The 22,263-nt window shown below is 43.5% G+C and overlaps 1 protein-coding gene across 1 annotated transcript in view; it reads right to left on the minus strand.

The window, feature by feature from the left end:
* Positions 1-467: 467 nt before the first annotated feature.
* The window catches only part of cacna1g (calcium channel, voltage-dependent, T type, alpha 1G subunit), a 115,912-nt gene continuing 94,116 nt past the window's right edge, over positions 468-22,263 (minus strand). The window contains exons 23-32 of the mRNA XM_062378738.1: positions 21,832-21,983; positions 20,338-20,447; positions 18,327-18,460; positions 15,652-15,722; positions 14,192-14,270; positions 13,753-13,874; positions 13,002-13,424; positions 6,151-6,352; positions 5,434-5,603; positions 468-2,193 (exon numbers count right to left, since the gene is read on the minus strand). Of these exons, the coding sequence (XP_062234722.1) occupies positions 1,183-2,193; positions 5,434-5,603; positions 6,151-6,352; positions 13,002-13,424; positions 13,753-13,874; positions 14,192-14,270; positions 15,652-15,722; positions 18,327-18,460; positions 20,338-20,447; positions 21,832-21,983 (2,474 nt within the window). The 3' untranslated portion in view covers positions 468-1,182. The remainder of the gene's footprint in view (positions 2,194-5,433; positions 5,604-6,150; positions 6,353-13,001; positions 13,425-13,752; positions 13,875-14,191; positions 14,271-15,651; positions 15,723-18,326; positions 18,461-20,337; positions 20,448-21,831; positions 21,984-22,263) is intronic.

The following is a 22,263-nucleotide window of genomic DNA, read 5'->3' on the forward strand; positions in this document are numbered from 1 at the left end:
TGCTGAGAAGAGATTCATCTTGCTGCCACACACCATGTTCACAGGGAGCTGGGATCAGGTGAGCAGTAGAGACCACGTTTCTATTTAAGTCTTTTCATTGAACCCCAACATCAGTGGTCATGTTAATGGCTGCACAATGACAAGCAATGACGTTTTACTTACCCGAGACACCAATGGACAGATCAAGAGGGTGGGGTCTTGTGAGGTCAGATTGTTCATGTTTGTGTATGTGTGTTGTGTGTCTGTAGTGACAGTCATTCACTCAATCTGAGATGAAATGTGAGGAGTTGGGATTGATCTGTGACGTCTGCAGTGATGTGACTCCGCTGCAGCCGGGTTGTTCTCACACACACCTGAACATGAAAGGTTTCGACAGTGACTTGAAAGCTCTCTGGAACACAGTACCCCCCTTTGTCTTTTCACAATCAAACCACCACTGTCTAATGCGTGTGCTTAAAAATCCAAGCTCAGTTTAATGACTCCTTTTTTTATATATATATTTATATATTATTCCTACAAATACATGGTTTTCAGCACTTTGAAAAACGTTCACTTTCCTCAGTAAACCAAGAAAGCTAGAAATATCCTACAGTGAAAAAAAAGACATAGACAAACCATTTTTAACACACAAAAAAAGAACATCACAAAAACATTCAAATAACAATCGAAATGAAATTAAAAAACGACATCCTGTACAAACACTATGGCCCAATAATTTAAGAAAATAGTGTCTCTAAAACGTTCATATTGCTTTGTACCTCCACCGACCAAAGTCCACGCTGTACAACACCAGGCAGTCAGGACAGAGACCACAAGGGGGCGCCGAATCCCCAGCGCTGATGTCGCTCCAGAGGTTATGGGGTCGAGCTGCAGCCGGTGGCATGCAGGCGTAGCAGAAGAGAGGGGAAGTCCAGTTTGTCGTTTCATGAGTTCTCTTCTTCTCTGGCTTGTTTTGAAAGTAACAATACAAAGACAAGGGATGGTCACACTACTACAGTACTGCACTCCTTATGTAACCAAGGATCTTCTGACTGTTTGTTGTAGTTTCACCATTATTACTCTCTACAGCATTATTACTAGAACTATCACCGTCACAGACACACAGTGCATCGTGTGTTTGTGTGTGTGGAGGGTTCCTCCAGCTATGTTTGTGTGTGTGTGTGTCTGTGTGTGTCGGACTGTTCAGTGCTCCGAGCTTGTCTTCTCGAAGGAGAAACTGGGAAGAGTCAATAGCTTGGGGTTGGGGCTGGGTTTTGGCGAGCCTCCGTCCTGCCCCGAGCCCTCTCCAACTCCCAGGTCAAAGGAGTCCTTGGAGTCACTGGAGGGCGCTCTCCTCCTCAGGCAGGTGTCCCGGCTGGGCAGAGGAGGGGGCATCCCTATCCCCACGAGCCCACCAAGGCCCGGGTAGTGGCCAGACTGGGACTCCAGTCCGTCAGGGGGGTCAACGGAGATGCAGGGCGGGCTCATTTTCTTCTTGCGTCGAGGTGAGGGTTGCGAGGTCTGAGTGGGGGTCTGGCTGTGGATCTGCAGGCTGTTGGCCCGGGACACAAAGCCGGAGGAGGTGGAGGTGGTGCTGCGCTGGGGACTGGACTCCACTGAGGAGCACACCTCCACAGAGTGGCGGCGAGGGTCGTCAAGCCAGGAGAAAGGGCGGGGGTGGGACAGGAAGGTGCTGCGGCCCTGCGTGTCAGCGCTGTGGAACCTTTTCAGCTGCCTCAGACACGGACTTCGACCCTCCTGGCAGCCTGCGTAGGAGCTGTAACCCTCATGACCATCGCCGCTGTCCTCCGCCGTTACCTCATCCCTGCCAGCCAACGCAGCGCAGGTGATGAGGGACACTTCCTGATCCACTGAGGCCTCCTGTTGGTGCGGCCCCACTGGTAGAAGTGGAGGAGGCGAGAAGGAGGAAACGGAGGAAGGGGAGTAAGAGGCGAGGCAGTGCTGGTCATGGTGCTGGGTGTGCACGCTGCCGGAGCTTTGGGGTTTGTGGGAGGCGCCTGGCGTGGCAGGAACCAGGCAGAGTGCCGGCTGCTGCTGCTGCTGCGGGTGATGGGAGCAGGGGGAGGGACGGGTGGGGGAAGGGGAGGAGGAGGGAGACGTAGAGAGGCCCACAGAAGCCACATTCACAAGTCCTTCATTGCTCCCCCCTCCGCCCGGGCACAGGGCCTCCTGAGAGTCGGTAGACACCGCAACCTGGAGGACGGGACATGGAGGGGGGTAAGGGGTCGAGAGGGGACAAGGAGATGGAGGTAAATGAGTGAAGAGAGGAAGGGGGGCGGGGGGCGGAGGAGTGTACAGGGGTCAGAGAAGATGAGAGGGAAGACTAGTTAGTATGAGGTGATGAAGATGAGACGTGGCAGTTTGGCTCAGAGTTTACGGTCTCACCAGCTAAGTCCCAGAGTCGTTAGATTGTCACCCAGCACAGAGGTTACACTGCCTGGCCCAATGGCAGAAGGTTAGATTACAATCTGTCAAGACTACGTTAAAGATCCAACTTTTTAACATTGTTGGTTATTTTCATAGGTTTTGTTTGATTTGTTTAAAGTCTCCCCTCCATTAAATAAACTATCGATATTGTTCCTTAGCTGGGTGTCTGAGCTTCACTTTGCAGAATAACTTACGAGCAGAGTGTGTGAGGCCACCAGGCCGTTTTCACATTCATCTGCTGAGGACAGTTTCCCAGTGTTCACCTGAAGTCCCAGTCAGGACGCTTTCACACCTGCGTCGTCTGTTGAGTTCACATCCGAACAAAAGCAACGTGTGAAAGGTGCCTGCGTCCACGGCCCTGACAAATGTACGGAAATTTGGTCCGACCAAAAGAGAAAGGCCTCAGCCCAGATCAAACTAAATAAAAACATAATGATTTTACAGTGACCACAAGATTAACAAAGTGAACTGGTTCAATAATTTTCGCCATTCAAATGGAACATTTAAAAAGGGTTACAGAATACAACAGCCGAATTCACAGCAAGGTCTGTTTCCGGAAAAAGAAAAAAAAAAAAATGTAATGTTTACAATGTAACAGACATGAGCTGTCAGATCTCCGCTCGGACTATCGCATGTGAAGACGCCCTCAAACAGTTTTACTGGAACCGCCAGGACTTTGTGACATCACAGCTACATGGGAAGCCAAACCCAGTTCAGTGTGCAACTTGCACAAAGGTGTTTTGAATACCTTGACCAGTAAATATAACTAAATTTCTTGAAGAAAATTCTAATAAAATCATTCAAAGCTGATTAGTTTAACTGTCATAAAACTTCAGGAGGGGATCATTACAATGATAAAAGGCACCAGTTTAATACTTTTAAATAAAACGCTCATATCCATGAAGCTTTTGGCCCAGGAGAGTGTTCAGATGTTTTTCCAGTGGGACAGAAGGACTCAGCTGATGGACGCAGTGAACTCTGAGCCAGACCACCTGACCCTTTAACCTTTGACCTCTCATACAAATCCCTGTAAACGGCTACGCTACAGTTTGAGGTTGAGTTGAATTCAAAACCCTAATTCTAATCAATGCTTCGATGCTTTCATCCTTCCCTCTGTACGGGACTGGGTGTGAGAGCCAACAGGTTGAAGGTAAACACAGTATGTCACTACTGCAGGAAGGCTTAGTAAAACTCATAAATATGAACTCATGACTTGTTCCTCACAGATCAATTAATATGGGTTGAATTTGCTCATTAGGAATAAAATAAAGTTTTTGAATCTATGGGGGAGTCAAGGCATGAATGAGTCTAATGGCACAATGTCTTTAAAAAGATATTTAGAAGCATGGGATAACCTGCATGAGTCTGACAAGTGTGACCACAGAGACCCCTAGTGGTCAAAGAGGCCACAACCACGCCAGACCAATCACCAGCCACAGCAGTATAATGGACTATAAGAGTGCACACAGGAGCAATACCAACAAAATGAGAAAATAAAGTACATACTATCATACTCTGGTTAATAATGATGTACCTTTAAGAACTTAACTATACAATAGAAAATACACAAGTGCTCTATCACTATGGTCCTGTGTGTACAAAATGGCCAAATGCGTATGGTCAGCACTTCCCTGAGTCGTACATTTTGCAGTGATGTATGATACATTTTTCAGCTAAACAACATCCTTTCCATTTGATCACTCAGCTAATCCACAGAAGCAATGTTTAACATAGCTCCTGCTTAGTAAGTAAACTAATAAAGTCCCATCAAAAGTCCCCACAGGTGAAGCTACCTGTTCAGAGGGTTTCAGCTGCTTTGTGGCTGATGGTTAGCAGAAGACAAACATCTGGCGTATGAGAAACAAAGGAGTGAAAAAGACGGGAAGCCTGTGTGTGTGTTAGTCTGTGTCTCTGAGGATGAAAATGGAGTCCTGTGTTTCTGAAAAAGCCTGGTGGCGGCTAAAGCCTGCTTTTCGCCGCTCTTTCAGAAACACGAGTATCTGTGTCTGAGGAGGAGCTCAGGGTCGGGCGGCTTTTGGGACCAACTGAGCTGAGATCAGAGCGTCCCCGACGGCAGATCAGTTAGTTACAAGAGAGGAGTACCAGGAAAAGGAGGAGAAAGAAGGAAGAAAAGAAGTGAGACTGTTTAGACATGGAAACATTTAACCCGGGAGTTTTTGAGGCCACTCTTCAATATGAAGCTGCCGTAGCTGCACTTAACATCACATTGCATTAAATTTGATGTTTTTATCATCAGATTTATCCAAAGAGAATCAAACTGACGGACAGGAATACAGCTCAAAGCTTAGATTAACCTGAAACTGCATTTTGTCATTCAGAATTATAAAAATAGTTTTTTTTCCAGAATAAAGTTGCATTATTATGAGGAAAAAACTGTAATTCTAATGAGGATAAAGTTGTAATTTGGCAAGAATTATATATCATATTACAAGAAAAACATAGTTATTATAGGCTGAGTAATATTGAGAAAATCGGCCGGTTGGCTGCATTAAAATAAGGAATGAGGAAAATCTTGTTAAGTTATACTTTTTTATAGGTTTAACAAAGAATGAAATACTAAATCTTTTAGCTCAGCAGCTCCACGTTATCATTAGTATCAGGACTTTAAAAACAAGTTTGACTCTTTATGACCTGTTCCTCAAAGCATCATCATAACTTTATTTCCCTAACAGCAACACTTTTGCCCACTCAGAATGTTGTGATGTAATTCCAGACATCCTTTTTCCTCTAACAGTGTTTCCTATGGTCACACTAAAAGGTTTTTCTTGGCACCAAACCCTAACACTCCAGCAGCTGCTCATCACGACTAGAAAGTGCTTTAATCGGTAGCGTCTGCCCCTTTAATGTTTTGGATGACTAGAAAAATGGCTCGACATTAATCGCAGATGGTTGAGAAACATTGTCATGTGACATATTGAATAGAATAAGAGAAAAAGACAAAAAAAAAGATTCATGAGTAAAATCTGAACAGTATCATTTAGTCACCTGTCTGCGGAGCGTGCGGCTGAGTGTGTGCGTGTGCCTGGGCGGGGGTAGGCGTGGTATACTCTCTGAGTCTGAGTGGCTGTGGGGGCTGATGGGTCTGAAGAGGTCTGTGGGAACGGTCAGCTGCTGGGAGAAGTCCTCCGGCTGCGACCGCAGCGAGGCCCTGGAGCCTGCACACAAACAGACGCAGCGCTCAGAGGTACAGCTATGCAGATGTCATGGGAGATGATCTGTGTCTTACTGTCCTGGTCAAATATGTTTTATTCTGATCACATCTCATGGATTCCCGATCAAAACTGATGAATAAAGCTACCAGGGTGCCACTTTGGTGTCTTAGCAAATAGTTAAAGTTAAACAGTTACCACCCACTTCTAGAACCATTCATTTTCTCCATTGGTGTTTTAGAAAATCTAAGTCTATTAATCCTGTAACCAGGCCGTCGAGATGAATCGTTGACCATATAACATTTGATTCAGAGCTAAAAAACATATTGAAATACAGAATAAAAGGTGAAGGTAAACAATTGTGTACATAGTTATTTTTGTGCAGGAACAACAAATCCAAAAAATATTGCGATTTATCCTTTTCCAACAACTTCCAGAGCCCTTCTTCTCGAATTGAATTTAGTTGTTTTGACCCTTATGGACTTTCTTGTCCTCATTGCTACAACAGCTCTACAGGGTAACATTTGCAATTTTAATACATTTCCTACATTACCTGATTGGGACCTATGGGTGCCCTGTATGTGCTGGGGCCCCTGTGCTAGAAGCTGTGCTGGAGCCGGGGCTGTGTGGTCAGAGGGCTGCTGGGGGGCGAACATGTAGCTGTCGTTGGGCAGGGAGTGTGTGCGTCCCACTGTGGGCTTCCTGACGCTCAGCAGGTTATCCCCCCGTGGCTCCCCAGGATCGAGCTGCTCTGTCTGGTGGAAGAGAGAAGAGCGTCAGGGTCCGTCTGGGGCTGGAAGGGTCGGGGCTAGTCTTTAGCTCACACACTCTCACACTCACACTCACACTGACAGTTCTCTACAACACAATGTGGACAAAGAGTGACCGTCAGAGTACATGGAAGATCTTTGCACATTGGAGTTGACTGGCACAGAGCTGCTACAAATCACAGAAACTGTTCAGCCCGACCCGTTACAGAAACCAGTTCACATTCATCACAGAGCCACTCAAGCTCCAGCACACCTTACAACCCAAACTACTACTACTTCACCACGGGACATTGCAAACACAGAAGAGGACTGATAAGAGAGGACTGTGAGGGGAGACATGGACTCAACATGTAAAGCACATAGGAAAAATACAGAGGAACAGAAGAGGAAAATAAACAAGACATCGGAAGTTAAGAGAGAGGAGAAAGAAAAATAAGAGTAGGGATGGAGGAGAGAAAACTGCAGACTGGCAGGTAAGGAGGCGCACTACTCTACTGGACTGGACTGGACTGGACTGGACTGGACTGGACTGGAGAGATACACACACCAGGCTGGAAAGGTGGAATGAGAAAGTCGGAGGGCACATCGTTAGATTCACCAGGGACTTTCCACGCCACTCGTCCTCCTCTACCTCTGCACTGACTTGCTCTTTTATTAGCTCTTCTTGTATTTGTCCCAGCAGAGTGTTAGCTAATTGATTAATTACCAGTGACTTCATGTCATGTGCTGGCTGCGGCTTTCTGCGTCTAAGACGGATGATGCATAAATCGATGCCTCTGCACATCTGGCCAAGGTTACAGTGACCCTCTCCGGGGAGGACGTGGCTACTGGGAGGTGATGTGATCATTAAGGAGCCAAACCGGTGGTTAATTATAAACTGACACGGTGATGACATTTAATTCATTTTCAATTTACAGAGAGAGGATGTCCTTTCCCTCAATGACAGAGGCGTCTTGGATGGATGTATAGATTGATTCTGGTGAGGAGGCAGACGTAAGCCTCATAGCATGACCAAGGTTCCTGCTATGAGAAAATAATGGAAGTAGTGAGTGGAGTGGAGTCGATTCATTTCTAGATTTAAGATATTTCAGAGTGTGTAACAGTGGTTATACCATGACCACTTAATTCTATTAACTAGAGGTGGATATTAAATAAACATTGTTGCAATGGTATGTGATTCATACTGGTGGTTAGGTGATTGACCATTAAAGGATCAGTACGTAGGATTAAAGGGCATCTAGTGGTGAAGTTGCAGATTGCAACCAACATGGTCAACACGGTGGAAGAAGCTCTGCTAGCGATGTAAACATAAAGGGTCTTATTCTAGGATATTCTAAGATAACGAAATGATTCTGATTCACAATAATTCTTAGTTTTATGTGCTTATTGGTTGAAATCACAAAAAAAACTACTTCAGCGATATAAAGGAGCTGGTGGTTGCAGGGGTAGATGGAGTGTTGTAAGTTGAGATATGATTTTTAGCACAATTTTCGTGAGAAAAAAAAAAACTAAATTTAACCATTAGTAAATAAATTTGTTTATAATTGGATATTATTTTTCATATACTCTGTGTAATTGTTTGCCTTCCTTTGGGCAACATGTTTCATGTTTAGCTGACTCCCAGCAGGAAATTAACTGTTATTGTGTTGTTATAGTTTGGATCAATTCAGTACTGTCTCCACTTCCTTCTCCAACAACCATCTTTCAATTTAGACTGACATGTCTGCACCTACCAAAAATTATAAGAAACTATAAGATTTAAAAAAAAAAGAAGGTGGTGTGATGTAAAGTGATTTTGTTGTGTTTGGTCAGTACATTTCACTTTAAAGCAGTTATTTGTAAAAAATGTAAATGTAAAAATGATTACATGGTGTTTTGGCGCCCTCTCGTGTTTATCAGAAGAAGGACACATGCTTAGATTAATGTCCTAAACGCAACAAATACTTCTGAAAAGAAATACTTAAAGGCACCATTTGTACTTTACTTTACCTCCCTTTTTGTTATCTTTCTAAAGAAATAATGTGCCACAGAGCATGGCAATGTACCAGCAAAGGAAAGAGAAAAGGAAACAAACGTACATGAAAACAATATATTTGAAACCGCCTTTGCAAATGTTTGATGGTTTTGAGTTTGAAAATGCATTTACTATGTTTGTTAGGTAGAAACATCTTGGCTAAAACAACTCAAAATTGTTTGTTTGGAAAACAGGTCACCGCTGTGTCACTACTGGTCTGAAGGCGGCTACAGATTCTGTATCTGGCTTTTATCTGATTTTAGTATTGTTGGGACAATCATCAGCTGATTTATGAATCCAATTGGTTTCTCCCCCTGCATCCGCCTGGCACACAGTCTGTGAGTGTAGTCTGGGGACAAGTGGCTTTGGAAGGGCCCTGGCGAAAGGACACACTAAAGATACTGCAGTTGGGAGGAAGAGGGATGGAGAAAGAGAGAGAGAGGAACTGTCAATACATTGCAGTCCAGACTGGTTAGAAAGAGGGGGCTAAAATCGTCAGGGGCCAAGTCGTCTGTCAGAGCTAGCGACCATGATTTCTCCGAGCCCAGAGACAGAGCTTCCATCTCCGCTAGAGGGATCTAGGCAGGAAGAGACAATGGCTGGTGAGCAAAGAAAATGGGCGAAACGCTTTGTACAACACAAATAAGGACACTACAAACGGTTAGAACCTGTGGCTAGCTGAAAAATACATATATAAAATAACGTATAAAAAACAGAATAATGTTGCAGAAAGGAGAAAAAGGCAGAGGGAAGTCTAGTACTGGAAAACTGCATTAGAACTGTTAACTTCAAAATGTCAAACTGCATTTTGGACTCAACAACACAAAAATATCGCATATAAACACACACACACACACACACATAGTAATTGCAAAGACAGATGAACACCAGCATGTTACACAGTCAAACTAACGAGTAGGAAGGAGATTAATTAACATTCCATGTATATGTGTGGTAATTTCAAAATAAGAGCTCAATGGTAAAAGGGGGAGTGCTTTGCCTATGTCTATACATGTGGGGGGTAAATGAATGGTACTTACAAAAACGTTTTGGGGGCATTGGCTACGATGTAAACTTATTGGGGCAACAGCAACAGTCTACAAAATATTAAATCAAAGTATTTTTTTCACCAATAAAAGGCTCAAATTGTTTCGCTGGGTAAGTAAGTCTCTTTGAGAAGACCCAGAATAAGAATTTGAGCCTTTTTCGGTTAAAAAAAACACCTAAAACATGTTAAGTGGACATTTTTTGGACTGGATTGTATTTTTGTAAGTAACATTAATTTACACATCCACACATATTAACATAGGGCCCAGGTTAAAACAATGCCATAAGTCCCCTTTCTGTGGCCGCAGGGTTAACTTAATGTCCAAAAGGCTTGACTGTTTCTATCTGCTGTGGATTTGGCCTGGCACTGATTCAACAGGGGAAAAAACCTCTCTGACAGGCAAATGAGCCATCTCTGCAGAAAGTCAATGGAAAACGTCTCTGCCAACATATGTGAATGAGTCAAAGAGATGGAGCATGGTAATCACATCAAACCTATTGAAAGCTTTTAGAGACTAAGGTTTTTGCAATGCTAATGCAATTGCCCCAAAATGTGCCTTCAAATCAGGAATCTACGCACCCAGATGCATTATTCAGTGATCTCGGGGATCCATGGCTTATTGATTGAAAATCATTTTGCATACTTAATTGTCTGAGACTGTGAGCTATAAGGAATGCTTTCAGTGGGTCTTCAATGTACAGCGACTGATAGGTGTTTACATGTAAACACAACAATCACGTCACACCGACATGCAGACACACTAGACAGGAAGCAGTGAGGGGGAGACAGAGCGAAGTCCAAACCATGTCACTGAGGCTGCCAGAAACCTGCCAGGCTTCAGTGAGGGTAAGTGAGTGAAGATGTGAGTGAGGGGATGAGATCATGGCTGAGGCAGGGTATGATGGACCGTGCTGTGGTGGGCAACAGAGCTGGTTGGAAAGGGAAAAGACATATCCAGTGAGGAGGAATGCCTGGAGAGGAGCTGACGGGGCTGCAGGACATTCAACAATCATCACATTGCATGCCTTTACACTGGATGATGAAATTAAGTTCTGCCGACAGTATGATCTGTCTGACTGTCTGAACTTTTTAAACCAGACTATTAAACTCATCCATCTTTCAACTCTATTTTCATTAAAAAAAAAAAAAGAGCAAATTCTGCCAAAAGTGGAGACAGCGCTTCACTTTAGCATCATGATTTAAAGGGTCAGTTCATCCAAATACTTAATAAACCCCTGATTGACAAGACAATTTTAATGACATGACAGTGCTATGCTAAAGGTTGGTTCCAATGCAAAATATATCGCCTTATTAAAAAATCACTTCAATCTCTGTTCCTGTCATAATTGCTACAGCCACTAGAGGGCCGTCTTACTTGTACCAATTCAGCGGTTGTTTTAGTTTTTGTTATGTCTCAATGAAGTCAAGATAATTTGTTACAATAAAATGTCTTACTTTTTCTTATTACATACGTTTTTTTCAGAAACTGGACAAATAAACTCTACCTGCAAAGAATCTCCTGATTTCTTTGTTTCTTGTAATTTGAGGGAACAGACCCTTTTAAAAGCATGATTCTACTTGTGTTAAGGAGTATGCCACAGATGATGATGCATTGTGAATGCACCACATTTTAATAAAAAAAAGACAATCTGTGTACTCTTTGTATTTTTATAGAAATAAGCAGAAATCCTAAAGGCAATTCACTTTAATTCTCCTTTCCTTTTCTCATGATTACTTGTAGAGTTCTGCTTATTGAAGAGAAATTTGACATATGAAATGGAGGAGGTGAGTTATCAGTGGTGTTACTGGTGATTATTGACCTTTTTGTCGGTGCTGTGCTTGCTGGGATTGGGGGGCAACGCGTAGTAGTGGCAGATAGAGCCGGACAGGTTGTCCATCTGACTCAACTCTCCCTCCATTGAACCCTGGATGACCAGGGAGACCGAGTCAAACGGCACTCTCCGCTGGACAAACTTGGATAATGACGAGAGACAGAGTGAAAGATAAACAAAAAAGACCAGGACAGGGTATAAAAAAAAAGAGACAGAAGTCGAGACAGATACAGGTGAATAAATGTGGAAAGAAAGAATGGAGGACAGAGAAAGGAGAGAAGGGAAAAGGCAGTTGATCAGGCAGAAACAAACATATACAAACAGAAAAAAGAGAAAGAAAAACACAGTAGGAAGACTTGATTATACATCAAACATTAAAAAGTGTTTTACTGAATATATTTATATGAATTTATATATAACATCCTCTTCGAGATCCCTTGCAAGCACACATGGGTTACCATTCATACCCACAAGGGGGCAATACAGCTCTGCAGTAGACAAAGTTCCACATACGGAAGGAGAAGAGGCCCTGGCTTGAGCACACATGTTTAGGAGGAGCAGTCGAGGAAGACGGATAACTTCTGAGAGGGTAAACATAACAGCAGCAAGGCCTCTATTTCCTATCCTCAGAAACATCCCTGCTGTCTGGAAATAGCTGCTGAAGTGAACAACAAGACCCCGTGGTCCAGCTTTCCCATGGCACCGTGACCTATCTATGACTGGCATGTCCTCTACAGGGGCCGGGCCAGACACACACACACACAGAGACACACACACACAGAAATGTAAGCCATGCTGGTATAAGTCTCTGCATTTTTTGGACAAATTAGCGACTTGTCATGAACCATAATCACATTCCAATGTCTAGCATGTGACGACAAAATGTAAATATTGAAAAATATGTGTACACATTTGGAAGAACATTTTTAATTTAAAGAGAAAACAGTAAACAAGCTTTTTATACCCACAAGTTTATATCAAGGGATATACTTATAAATATGACCCTGACTTTGGATACATTACACATAAATTAATCTGCTTACATTATGAAAGTATGCCAGAGTGTCCCGACTGTGAGTAATTCCTAATATGGCTACATCCACTATAATTTGTTTACTTATGGAATATTATAGTTATTACATTAAGATAGTGAGAAGCAGACATTCCTCCATTATTTCAGATACTATCCAGTATGACCAGTGTCCCCCAGCATGGGCCAGAGAATTAACTAATGGTTTGAATCAGAGTCAGTATTAATGATCAGAGACATGGGGGTCAGGGGAACAGCCTCGTAGCAGGAAGTGGCCGCAGAACATCTGTCATTTGACACAGGATGCTGTGCAGACTGACGAGGAGCCAACGTTTTGACCTAGAAGTCATCTGCATATGTGTAATGACTTTGGGAATAAGGTAATGGCATATAGCTATAATGTGACCTTTATGTGAAATGAGGTTGATGCAATTGTCTCAAAGGAAAATTACAAACCCAACAATGATACTATTGACTGGCATCTCCATCTTACCTCAACTGCTCCAATTATTATGATTGACCTTTTCTGATATGACTAAAATCCATTATTTATGTAATTATGCACAAACATAACCAAACCATGTCAACTTGGGAAGCTGATGAAGGAGAAGCCCTAAGGGGCCTTCAATGTCTCAACCCAATAACACCAGCCGCGTTGAAGGCGCACACGTGACACAAAACTTAAAAACAACATGAAAACGATTTCGTACCTCCAGTGGGGGATCAACACACGAAGGGGGATCTGCACTGATGTTGACTGAATCTCTGGTTATGTCAGCAGTGGGCGAGTCCATCGGTCCGTCCCGCTCCTGTTCCCTGTCCCCTGCTCCGGGGAACCTCCGGGGCGAACCACCAGAGCTCAACCTGTCCATGCCCAGTGCCAGAGGGTTCAGCTGGGGGGACCTTGTTGCCAGGTCTCCTCCATCTGTCTGGAGCTCCAGCTCCAAGTCTGCCTCAGGCAGGGCTCCCTCTTTGGCTTCCTTGTTGCTCTCCTCCAGGTGCTTCATCAGGACGGCAATGACGACGTTGACCAGGACGAACTGAGCAGTCAAGACAAAGGAGACGAAATAGAGTGGAGAGACCACAGTGTTGTAGCAGGTGTTGGTGTCCTGGGCGCAGTCTCTCAACGTGTCCTGGAAGAAGCAAGAAAACAACTTTAATACATTGGCTAAAGCTTTACCAGCCAAAAAGTAGATGGAGGACGATTATAAACACGGAATTACATTGACTCATAAAAGTTTTTAGTAGGTCCTGCAAAGGATTACCATGACATTTGGTACCTTCATCACTGATTACTGGTCATGTGCAGCAGGGAGGTTGGTTGTCTTGATGACATACCAACTCATCAGCACCAAATCTGCCTCTTGTTATTCTGCTTGACATGTGTGCACATATCAAAGCCTGAACCTGCTTTTGTCTACGTAGGTGCTTATGACCACAAACTCCCAAAGTTAGTTTCACCTTCATTATTCCATTCCAGTTGTCTCCGGTGGAAACTCTGAAGAGCAGCAGGAACGCCATGCCGAAGTTTTTAAATGTAGCGTAGCGGCCCAGACCCTCACATGGGTGGAGCTCATCACAAACTGTGGAGACGAGGGAAAGAAAGGAGGGGACGGAGAGAGAGAGAGGAGTAGTGAGGTAGGAATCGAGAGACCGAAAGATGGACAGCACAGGTCTTTGCAATGAAGTGATAATATCTCTAATACTCCTTCATTACTCTGAAAGCTACCAGCGACAATTAAAGAGATCAATATGGTATTTTAACAAAAGGATTCTACAAAGCAATTAACACCAGATTGATTTAAGAGGGGGAGAATTTAACACAGCACTCCCAAGTAACCATGTATGAGCTTTATCTTCTTTGCCCTAATGCCTTTCTGCTTGTGGCACGTGTGCTTACTCAAGTCACCGAACAGCTCCACTCCCAGTGCTGCATAGATAAAGAAGAGAAGCATGAAGAGAAGACCCAGATTCCCCACCTGCAGAGAGACAACAGGATGGAAGAGGGATTAGTCAGATATTCTAAGAAAAATAAACCAATAACAAGGGACAACAAACCGCTCATTCCAGAGAGAAATAAAAGGCTGCAAAGCACCAAGGGAAATACATGCTGTGGCAAGTGCGTAAACCCTCCCTTGAATAGCAATTGTTCAAACTAAATTTACAAACCAAAACTAGGCAAGTTGTGGATTTCTCTGCACATTGAATCAGTTTTTTCACCAATCTACAAGACCAAAAGGCAAAATTGTAACAAAATGAGTAGAAAGGGTTGGGGTAAGGCTCACTTGGGCTCAACATTAGATGCTTATATTGAAATGGACGGAGCTTCAGTTTGTACTCTGCACTCATCCCCTAGGTATTTGTGAACTTCTTTCAACGAGCAATGATACCGATGAAACAGACAAAAACAGAAATCGTGGAGGGGGGGTGCTGTACCCAGGGGTTCAGGTGAGACAACCATTTGACACGAGGAAGAAAGTTTATATTTATATGATATGATGTTACTTCGCCCGGGCAAAGGGAAGAACTTCATCGTCAAGAAACATTATTACAACCTGGACCTTTGCCACGTTTGTTGTCAGACACTTGACTATGCGCTGCCCTCTAGTTGATGCATTGCTTAAAAACCATTCCAGCATAAGGCATGCGTGGAAGTATGCCCCAAAGACAACTAGCAATTCCTCTGTTCTTCCTCTGCTCCTCGGCCAAAAGTCCATTCTAATTTTAAGATTTTCGAAGAACATGCTATTCTGTTACGTCCAACTTAGAGGACAAGATAATACGGAACTTTGACACAATTGTGAATTTAGGTAAAGAAAGTTTTTCGGGTTCTCTGTTGCTTTTTCATACTCTCACTGCTAATCAGCGTGTGAAAACCTGCACACACAAATGGATTTATTATTTATGAACATTTCTTACTAGTGTGAGGAGGAATTAGCCTGGAATGACGCTCAATCTCTGTGAGGCACACAGAGGTGGTATCAAAGAATGCTGAGAACAGTGTGTGCTTTTTTCACTCAATCCAAACACTTTGGAACTCATTCTAATTTACCATCTCCGTCACCCTCAAATCCACCCACCATCCTTCAGAACAAAACCTCAAGCTACATTCGCTTCTCAATCTCTGCGGGAGGCTGATAATGCAAATACGGGTCTCTAGAGCTGGCGCAAAGCTCATGGGAAAAAGACAACACCCCGAAACTGAAGAAAAGGTCCCAAAAAAAGACACGCTGCTGGGATGTAATTTTAGGTACAGCTTCTGTGGGATGTGTTTGGATGTGTGCGATCCGATCCATGGCAGCAGCGTGAGGAAGGAAACGAGGAGTCAGTGGATGTTATTTAACAGAGTTGACCGTGTACCTGAGGCAGGGCTTGCATAACCGTGTCCAGCAAAGCTCTCATCCCCACCGCCATCTTCAAGAGCTTCAAAACTGTGGGGACACAAACAAGTTGGGTTACCAATAGCACAATTTTTCAGTATTACATAATAGAACAGGGAATGGATTAGTACACATTTTGCTAACTTAGAACCTGATCCTATTAGTGGAGTCAAAGATATCCTTGTATGAGAGTGGGGTTTCGATGAGGAAAAAAACAAAGCTGAGGTAATACATATAAATGGAAGGGAGAAGTCGAGGTAAACACTGTTTCTAAATATCAAACCTTGATGCCTCCTAGGATAAGATCAAAGATATTTTATCACATCACCAGTCAACATACTGAGTTTTTACAAATTCACCAGCTGTATCTTTATTCTCTCACTTACGCATATGGAATCATAAAACACGGGACGAGATGTTAAAACTGTCCATTGTGCCAATAGATGGTATGCTCTCACATGATTTGCCATGATGTTGACAGAGTGGCATGGGAGGTGTATTTCTTAAACTGGGTTAAGATTTGGGACACATCCTCAGTAGTGTGCCTTCGAATCAGTGGGTGTTTCGGCCTTAAATCGCTAAACACTCTCATCAAAGGTGGCCAGCTAAAGGGTGATCAAGCCTTAGCTTGTGTCCCATGCCCAATTAAGATTTCCCACGGGACTATGCAAGGCAGGGGCGTCCTCTTCCCTGAGCCAGCCCTACAGCTGACCACATACATCATATTCCCTCCTCAAGTTGGAGGGATCTGAATTGAGTTCTCAGGTGGGGATGGGGGGGTCATGAAGTTATAGCCCAGCCAGGGTCCTTCCGTTTGATCCAGATCCACTGGCTGCCTCTTTCAGCTGCTTGAGAAACTGCTCTGACGGTCTGTCGCAGAGCCTGTCCATGGATTCCAGTTTCTTTCAGCAACCTGATGGTGGTTTGTACTCTGCACTCATCCCCTAGGTATAATATCATCCACATTTTAATATGACCTATCACAAACTTTTATGATTGATAGCCCCGGTAGTGGAATGTAACAAGTACATTTGTACTTCAGAATATCTTTCATGCAACACTAAAAAAGTACTAAACTACAGTTTTATTCGACTACATATATCAGCAAATATCTGTACCTTCCACTACCCTTTAACAATGCATTCAAATTCATTCGGTAGACGCCACTGTTGAGACTCAGCCATAATGATTTGGAACTCTGCATTAAGGAATAAGTTCTCACCTGGGTTTTGGACGCAATATCTAGGCTAGTCTGAAAACTGCAATAATCGTTGAGCTAATGCACTATCTGGCCTGGTGGGCTAAGTCAGTCATAACCAAAGAGTGGGTCGTCCACCAACCAGAAGGTCGGCGGTTAAAGCTCTCGCCTCGTCTCCAACATTCCACGAGCCAAAGGATCCATGGGCAAGATACTGAAACCCAAATTGCCCCTGACGGCTTAGTGGAAAGTGTGTGAGTGTGTTATAGAGATAGTGAAGCACAGAGATGCACTGTATGAATGTGTGTGTGACAAAGTGAATGGAAAAACTGAACTGTTCATCACTTTCAGTAGTCTTCAAGTGGACTGCAAAAGGGCTATATATATATATAAAGACCACTAACAGGCTATTTACTATCGTTTACAAAGGCTACTTCAACAAACGATAAAGCTCTGTCGTTAGCTTAGCTCATTCTGTCCTTTGCTAAAGTGCCCATCAACTCCAAAATGCAATCCATCTTAGTAACATCTAAATTCAGTCTGGATATGAGATGTATAGAGATATATGCCAACTGGAAAAGTAGCCATGCAACTGCATCCACATAGCACCCGGGAGTATTAGTTTGTGGCTCTGCTGTGTGACACTAATCAATAATGATTTCCTGGCTACTTCGTCTATTATACATTCAGTAATCAGCCACAACAGATGAGCTTCCCTCCCGCCTGTCTTATCTCCTCCCGGCTCCCCTCTCCTCTGCCCCCTCCGTGCTGTCCTCCACTGTAATCAGCACCGAGCACACAGGGAGTTTAGGCCTCCACCTTCCTCGTGCTCCACCTCCTCCATCCATTTCCACCATTTACTTCGCTACGCCGAATTCTTCCTCTGTCTCTCAACCACCTACACACCTGTCCTCTCTTCATTTATCTCCTCCTTATTCCCTCCATCACAAATTCTTTTTGCACTGTGCCATCAATTGCCTCTCTTTTCCGACCTCATTCCATCTTTATATAATCTATTTTAGGGTCCAAAGTTATTCATCACTCGCTCACTACCTCCTCCTTTTTATCTCTCTCCTCTCTTCCATACCTAGTCTTGCAGCTTAATTCACTTACTGTCATAATGCGTCTCTCCCTCTCCCTCTGCTATTTTCCTTAAGTTCTATGTTGCTCACCCTCTTGCTGTCTTACTGTTTGTTCCTTCTCAGTGCTGTTTGTCAGCTAACAGTGTTGTTTGGTGCCATCTGGTCGGCTCACACCCTGCCCCAACCCTGCTGCGACCTGCCATGCAAAATGACGAAAGAGGGGAGTCCCGGGGATGTGGCTGTTTCACAAGGCATCTTAAAAGCATAGCACTGTAAAGGGGACTGGAGTGTGAAGAGAGGCTGTGCCAGAGAGGAGGATGGAGGGATGAATGGATGAATGGATGGATAGAGGAGGGAGGAGTGAGGAGTTCATACCTCGTGCGATCCTCAGCACTCTCATGATGCGGATAATGGTGGGGTTGATGGGCAGCGAGGCGTTGACTTCAATCTCCTCCAGAGTGATGCCCATGATGGACAGCAGCACGATGGCCAAGTCCAGCTGGTTCCACCTACACACACACACACACACACACACACACACACACACATACACACACACAGAATGACTGATCAGTCCCTAACACTGATTTTAATCACTTACTCTCTGCTCAGGCCTGGTTTTAACATCCGTCCTGACTGATGCGAGTGGACAACTCTAAGTTCAGGTGTCAATGTACACGAGTGGCATTGAGGACGCACTTGAAATCTGATCCAAAACCAGATCACCCATTCAGAAGTCGTCTTACCACTAACAGGCTATTTACTATCTTATCTCCTCCCGGCCACATCCTTACAGCTGTGTGAACACAACTGCATCCTGGACCACATATGAAGGACTGCCTACTCAACTGTCCTCGTCTGATACAGTTTCAAATGATTCAAAAGTATTTATACTCTTCTCAGTGTTTCCTCTCTCTCTCTCTCTTTCTGTTCTATCCATCTCACATTGATTGACAGACACAGGCTCAACAGGTTTCCAAGCTGCCACACTCAAGGACATTGGAAAATTATGGGACACAAAGGTATTAAAGTAAAGGGGCTCACTTGCAATTGAACAATTTGGAGGCATTTGGGGTTTTAAGAGTAAGACTAGAAGGCTGCAATGTAAAATGTCACCTCTATAACTACAGTTGCCATTTTTAGGATGTGCAGTGTGACACACAAAAGGGAGACTTTTCACATAGTGGACATTATGATGTGTGTTTCTGCAGCTGCAGTGCTAACAACCTTTTACAACTTTTCAACCCTGCATCGGTGAAGTGTTTAACACTCTGAAGAGATTTGGGAATGTGTGAGATTTGGGATTTCTTAATGGTGCAAAGATCACGGAAATAAGCCACTCAACTTAAGTCATCCACAATTAATGATCACATAAACTCATAAGGTTGGATACCGATCATTTTCTGGATGAAAGTGCACAGGAGAATGCAGACTACTTCAATGTTATGAAGCCAGCTAACAAAGCAGCAGTGGTATCATTTCATTTTAGTATCGTAAAGAGAGAAATTGTGCGCTCAGATCAGTGGGACACTCACAAATCTTATTTCCTTGTGCAATGAATGTGGGATGAGCAGAAAATGTGTAATAAAGCACATTTATTAAATCTGAAGATAGTTGTAGTTGGTCGTATTAATCTGGTTTGTCTATTTCATTGTTTCAATCCCTCATGTCCACATTTAGAAACTCAAAGTGCACAAGTAAACACAAAAAAAAACTTAAAATTCAACGAGCCTGTAAAATTTGTCCTCTGGGGGACTTGGCTAAATGTTGTGTTTATCTGTTTGCTTGAATCTGTGTGTATTGAGGTAATATCAAACTGCATCGCAGCCAAAAGCAGAAAAAAAGGATAATGGTCTGCTCTGGCAGAGAGAATGGACATCATGGAGCCCTTGGTGGTCAGTTTTGGTCCAGAAACTATGAGGGGGTGTTTGTGTGTTAGTGTGTGTATTCATGTATGTGTGATGTGTTTGTGTATATGTTTGTGCCAATGCGATTGTGTTTCTGCATTATTGTGTGGTTTTCAGCAGGAAGCCAGAGATTTCGAAGCTATGAAATCATCTAAGGCAGTATTTTTTATGAGTGTTTAACAAGGCTGTTTGTATTCATGCAGGCCTCGCTGAGAGCCGTGCACTGAGCACCTTGGAAGAAAGCTCATTTGAGTTCTCCGAACGCTGCCTCAGATTTTCCACATGACCCAGGGGTTATAGAACGGTACGTTTTAAACAAATCTATTTGAATGCCATGGCTGCTAAAATGTCAAACCCCTAAACTGGGAGACGAAATGTTTATCCGGGATCTTCGTATCCGGGATCCGGGATGCTCTAGGTCACAGACGTTCAGGAAAGGTCACACTGTCACTTTAGGAAGCAGTCATGTAAATACTGACCTCTCCTTGAAGAAGCGTCGGAAACCAAAAGCCACCAGCTTTAAGACGGCCTCCAGGACAAAGATGAGGGTGAAAATGTAGTTGCAGATCTTCAATGCCTCATCCAACTCCTGGGAGAGAAAATATTTAAATGTTACATATAAAACCACTGCACCAGTATCCTTCTTAAAAAGCCAGTAAACCCAGAATTCAATATTGTGTTATTCTCAGAGAGTGAGCTGTGGCTTTCATCAATCTTTTATTAAAATTTGCAATGAACTGCACCGAAAACATTTCTCAACTTGACTTAGATTTAACACTGTGGTTTATATTTTTCAATGTAAATACACAATTTTCCTGTATTTACGTTCTTCCCACGGAATAGCACAGACTCAATTTTGTAAACTTTGTCATTCTCTCCAAAATTAGCTGTTCCATTAATAGATCCCTCATATCGCCCTCCCTCATTCTCCATGAAAAGGCCATTAGAATCAAAGTGTCCATTTTAGCCTGTGGGAGAATTCAACAGTGCCCATGTGCGTGTAAAAAGTGACCTTTAACTGAGAGACATGGAGAGAACTGGTAGCCTGCAGGGATTTCACAAATCCTCACTGGTGGCCATCCGCTAACTTACGGCTATTACCAGCTTGTGACACATCTCTTTAATGTACTATTTTACAACATAACAACCTGTTCAACATCATTATCCGTGATACTCACACCAAGAACCCTGTGTTCAACATTCTACAGAAACCTTCGAGGCTGTCTAGGAAATCGCTCTTCACTTGTTTCTCCTCTCAGAGGCTGCATTTGAAGACTGCATTGCAGTGGCACGACTATGCTGTCCCGCTTCGAAGGCTCCTTTAAATGAGTCCTTTCAGGCCAGAGCAATGACGGCTCCAACGGGTGGCTCCTGTTCAGGGAAACTTTTCCAAGGATTCATTGCACCTTCGTGAAAAACTAGCTTTTCAACAAGATAATGGTGGCGAGACGAAAACGTCCAATGATTCCACTTCTGAATACAAGTATCGGACTTCAGCTCAGCTAATGGTATACAGTACATGTTAAAAAACCAAGGGGCATTAAGTCTTTCTCGCAGTGTCCAACTGCAATACCGCAAAAGCGATAAGGACCGGTCGCCAAGTTTTTCCTTGTTGTGGGAACTGTCATATTTCTCTATAATTTTGTAAAGTCTTGATCTTGCTATGTGAAGTGCCTTGTGATAATGTATGTTGTGATTTGGCTCTATACAAAGTAAGTAAAATTTTTTTGAATATTGGCACCCAAACGATAATTTGTCATATTGGCTCTCCTGAATTTGAAACATTTTTAGATTATTATTACTTTATTTAGCTGGCCACTAAAATTGCTATCAAATGCAAATATAGGTGCCATTAAATCACTACTACAAGATTGCAAGAAAATAAGACAACCTCTGGGATTCATGTTGAGTAATTATTATAATCCGTGCATCAACATTTGAAGCCAACAGCCCATGATTCCCCTCCCTCTGACCTGGGGCTGATGGTAATGCTCCATGGACATGGTGATGACGTTGAGCCCGATGACGATGGTGATGAACAGGTCCAGGTAGTGGCTGGTGCACATCTTGTGGATGAGCAGTCGGGTGGGGGAGTAGTCCGAATAGTAAGGCTTACTCTGAGCTTCTGTTTGAAGGGGGAGGTGGGTGGGGGTGGGAATTGCAGGGGGTTTGGGAGAGGAGGAAAAAGAGGAGGAGGAGGAGGGAGGGGGGTGTTCAGAAAGTGAGATGGGAGGATATACACTGGGACGCCGTACAATTGACCTGCTGTGTTTGACGAGCGGCGCCACCGAAGCTGCTTCAAAAAAAGAAGTGGTTAGTGGAACATGACAACACCTCCCTGTGCACTATAAACACTGTGAATGTTTTGCGACCACTTCTGACTCACAGTAAGAAAAGAAACGTGT

This window comes from Platichthys flesus, chromosome 20, assembly GCF_949316205.1.
Source record: "Platichthys flesus chromosome 20, fPlaFle2.1, whole genome shotgun sequence".
NCBI classification, from domain to species: domain Eukaryota; kingdom Metazoa; phylum Chordata; class Actinopteri; order Pleuronectiformes; family Pleuronectidae; genus Platichthys; species Platichthys flesus.